Source organism: Mizuhopecten yessoensis, unplaced genomic scaffold (genome assembly GCF_002113885.1).
Source record: "Mizuhopecten yessoensis strain PY_sf001 unplaced genomic scaffold, ASM211388v2 scaffold11145, whole genome shotgun sequence".
Taxonomy (NCBI): domain Eukaryota; kingdom Metazoa; phylum Mollusca; class Bivalvia; order Pectinida; family Pectinidae; genus Mizuhopecten; species Mizuhopecten yessoensis.
In genome coordinates, this window is record NW_018408902.1 from 3,716,195 (window position 1) to 3,719,934 (window position 3,740).

Genomic DNA, 3,740 nt, shown 5'->3' on the forward strand with positions numbered 1-3,740 from the left:
GCTTACTTCACACGGCCAGTCATTTTGTTTACAAAGAAATGGTGTGCTATGCGCATGCGCTAGTAGAGGGAAATCCCTGAACAAAACGTTGGTCAGACAGGTAGAAATACCGATGATTTTCTTTGATTTAATCATTTTTATGAATCTATTTCAGCCAAATCCGATCGTTATTTTCCATAAGGAGTCTCACTTGATATGTTTATGTAGTATTTGAAAAAAAAGACAAAAAAGAAAGTTACTTCACCGTGATGCCCCTTTAAAGAAATCCTAAATCGTCACCTGACAGTCTAAAACTCTCAATTGACCCAGATCAGTGATGTAATTTTACCGCACGCGCGTCATCACATGGAACCCCCATTCAATGATTAAAATCATATGTTACATGGCTTCGTTAACTTCGTACTACGCGAGGCCATGTAACTAGATGATTTTAATCAGATTGGGCCAAATGTAAACATCGCGGGGAAAAAAAGATGCATGCAAAAGTCATGACAGGCACGTGCACGAGGTATCAATACCGTTACATATAACAACATATAGGTAGGACTACTACACTTGCATCATACATGACCTTTGAAAACAATTATTTACGTATGGTATTGCTGTCTTGTCCGCTAGTTGAGTCCGACATGGCATATGTTATCTTCACTGCCTCACTTTCGAAACAACCACGTGACATATATAAATAGATCTGCGCTAAATTTACGCAGGTGCTTCCCCGAGAATTCAGTGGTCAAAAATGGACATTGCAAGCAGAACTCGGCCATCATAATGCCATGGTATAACTTTTGGAAGGCCAGAGAACGCATTTAGACCCATTTATTTTGTATTTTTTCCCCCGACCAGCTCCTTTAAGAAACTCGCGCAAGGTATGGGCTATTATTTTAAGAAAAAAACAATGCCTCATTACATTTTTAGGCGGAGGGACGGGGTGCCTTAAGTTTAAAAAGTTGACGACAGACGGACGACGCACCATGTCTAACTGAGCAGTTTTTTTATTAATCCGGGTTGACGGGATTCGTTTCCATTTTCGTTTCTAATTTTACAGTATCCTTATTTAGTGCGGTTCTGTTATAATTTTAGCTGTCTGCAGGCAATAACAGCTGATGTGACCATGAAAGAGATCGCTTTGTCCGTACTGTCACTGATAATATCGCTGTTATTTGTGATCTTATTTATCGCTTTAGGTAAGATCTTTTTAATGTGACAAACGTTACAGCTAAAATATGAGTTTACAACTTTATAAAAGCGCACCTGTTCAAAAAGAACAAAGACGCCAAGGAAAGTGATGGCAGTTTCTGATAATTTTTTTCATAACTTAACATTGCTTATGGCAGAGTAAATAATTGTATGTGTTAAATTGTTTTACTGTGGTAAGTTAGAGATTAACTGATTGCAAAACAGCTAAAGGCAGCGTTTAACAGTGGTATTGCGTCGGTAAACCGAAATATGGTAGACAACTGTTCTATTGCCAATGTTTGATTATTTCCACCTTCTGAGTAGATTATATATGATACGGTCTGGTGTGGATTTGAAAACTTTAAGAGTTCATATTACAAATCAAAATAATTTTGCACTTCGTTTGGGAGGCTTGGTTAGCACACTACTTAGTGTCCATGGCCCTACCGATGGTTATAGGAATTGGAACATGGCTTGTTGTTGTGCTCAGCTCAGTGGTGAACACATTTAAAAACGGGGAGTAGTGTGGCAGATTTAAATTGTCCATAGGATTACAGTTGCCTTTTAGCTTGAAGCTAGAGGGAATTTCTCTTTAGCTCAGTCAGTACAGCGGCATACTGGGCAGCACCCTCTTTCCTGTTACACAAGTATTTACAGTATCGAGACCAACAATAAAACTTAATGCAGTAAAATAATGTATTGTCCTTGCTTCATATGTGATTATTTACTTGACAGGTTGGTTCATAGTGTGGAAACTCTTTTTGTCTCGCTTCAAGTTCGTCCGCGAGCTTTTGGGAACAAATGGATCAGAAAGTGCGAAGGAGGAAGAAAAAGTACGAAAAACAAGAACAAAAGTCCGAAGAGACTGAAGGAAGAATAGCATCAACTTCAAAATTATTATTCGACTTAATGGAATTCTGTTCTTTACATGTGCAGGATAATCAAACAATATTCCTTACAAAGGATTAATCAAACATACTTATGCAACAAGGGAAGTTTCCTGAAGAAACAACTGTTCAAATAGAATATTATTGTTTAATAATTTCTGCGATATATCGGTGATTAATTTTTGATTTACATAATTATTCCTTGGATCAATGCCACAAGTACAGAAGACTAATGGCCAGGATACTGTGTTGAGAGTGTGAACATATTAATACACACAATGTATTTTGGGAAATTCCAAATAGTATTCAAACTACTTATTGAGAGAATAACCTGAAAAATGGAGCTGATTTTTGTACAATCACACCCGGCATTATTTGCTAATCTCTGTCAGGCAGCACAAGTGTTTATTGACATTTTATGGCCCTGGTTGGATCCGTAATTTTCAAGTGCAATACAATAATGAATGTTTGTGATTTTATATCTTCAGTTACTGTGTTGTGACAGCTGGTCACTAATCAGGAAATGTATCGGACAGATTTAGTCCAGTCAGCTTTTATTTCGATTATCAATGCTATAAAGTTAAATCAAAGTATGTTCAGAAATACTGTTTTAATGTCATCATGAATTTAAATAATTTTGTTGTTTATACGGAGGAATGATACTTTGGAATTTTCCCCTCATTCACAATACTTTTGTATCTACCCAGTATTTGGAAGATGCTGACTGGTGGAATTATGGTTCCAGTTGTATGGATGGGAAACGGTAGTTTGTTCTACAGATATTTTCTTCAAGAACCAGGTGTGGATGAGCAAAATTATGTCAAGTGAAGACATGACATGAGCAAATGAATATGTGTTTCTACATCACATACCCAAAATATCACCATGTTGGAAGTGTCAAATAATTTTGATAAATAGTTTTATTCTTTGTTTTCCGGATGTAGGAGAATGATGATCAAACATGTGGATGTTATTAAATCATAAATGAAATAAAACACTTTGTTATTATCTATGCCAGATTTTCGGCCAGCAGTTTCTATCAGATTTTAACTTTCTGGACCAAATTAACTGCATATTGAATAAGTGAAAATTTTAGACTTTGTAAAACAGCAGACTTGGTGAATAACAGTAATAAGATTTCAACAAGTTAATACTTCCTTCTGCTTTTAAACAGACAAACTTTAATATTTACAAGGCAATAAAAACGAGAAAATTCCAAAAGAAAGGTATCATATAAAAGTTTAATAATTACTCAAGTATTACAAAATACAAATATTAACAATACAATGAAAACGAAAATAAACTGCTGATCTTTTTTAAATTCCTCTTCCACAAATGCAACACCAGATTGAAATCAAGGGCCTTAGCGGTCACCTGAGTTATATCATTGGTACTGGTAGCTTTATTTTATTGTTTAGATGTGATGTGGAAACCAGCATGTCAACTAACTGAAATACAATACTTGTCATGTCATCAATGGATAAGAATTTGAAAATATTGGTAAATGTTCCCTTTGGGGCCCTGCCCTAGCCCCTGGGGATGGGGCAGGAATCCTAATTTTACAAAGTAAAACTCTCATTTACCCAAGATGATTCTGACTAAGTTTGAGCAATTTTCTGCTGAAAATGGATAAAATATATACCGAAAAGTGTTATTTCCCTATATAAACTATAT

At 35.7% G+C, this 3,740-nt stretch overlaps 1 protein-coding gene across 1 annotated transcript in view; it reads right to left on the minus strand.

Moving 5' to 3' along the window:
* The window catches only part of LOC110466811, a 10,684-nt gene extending 10,035 nt beyond the window's left edge, over positions 1–649 (minus strand). The window contains exon 1 of the mRNA XM_021523571.1: positions 592–649. Within this exon, the coding sequence (XP_021379246.1) occupies positions 592–631 (40 nt within the window). The 5' untranslated portion in view covers positions 632–649. The remainder of the gene's footprint in view (positions 1–591) is intronic.
* Between the last annotated feature and the right edge of the window lie 3,091 nt (positions 650–3,740).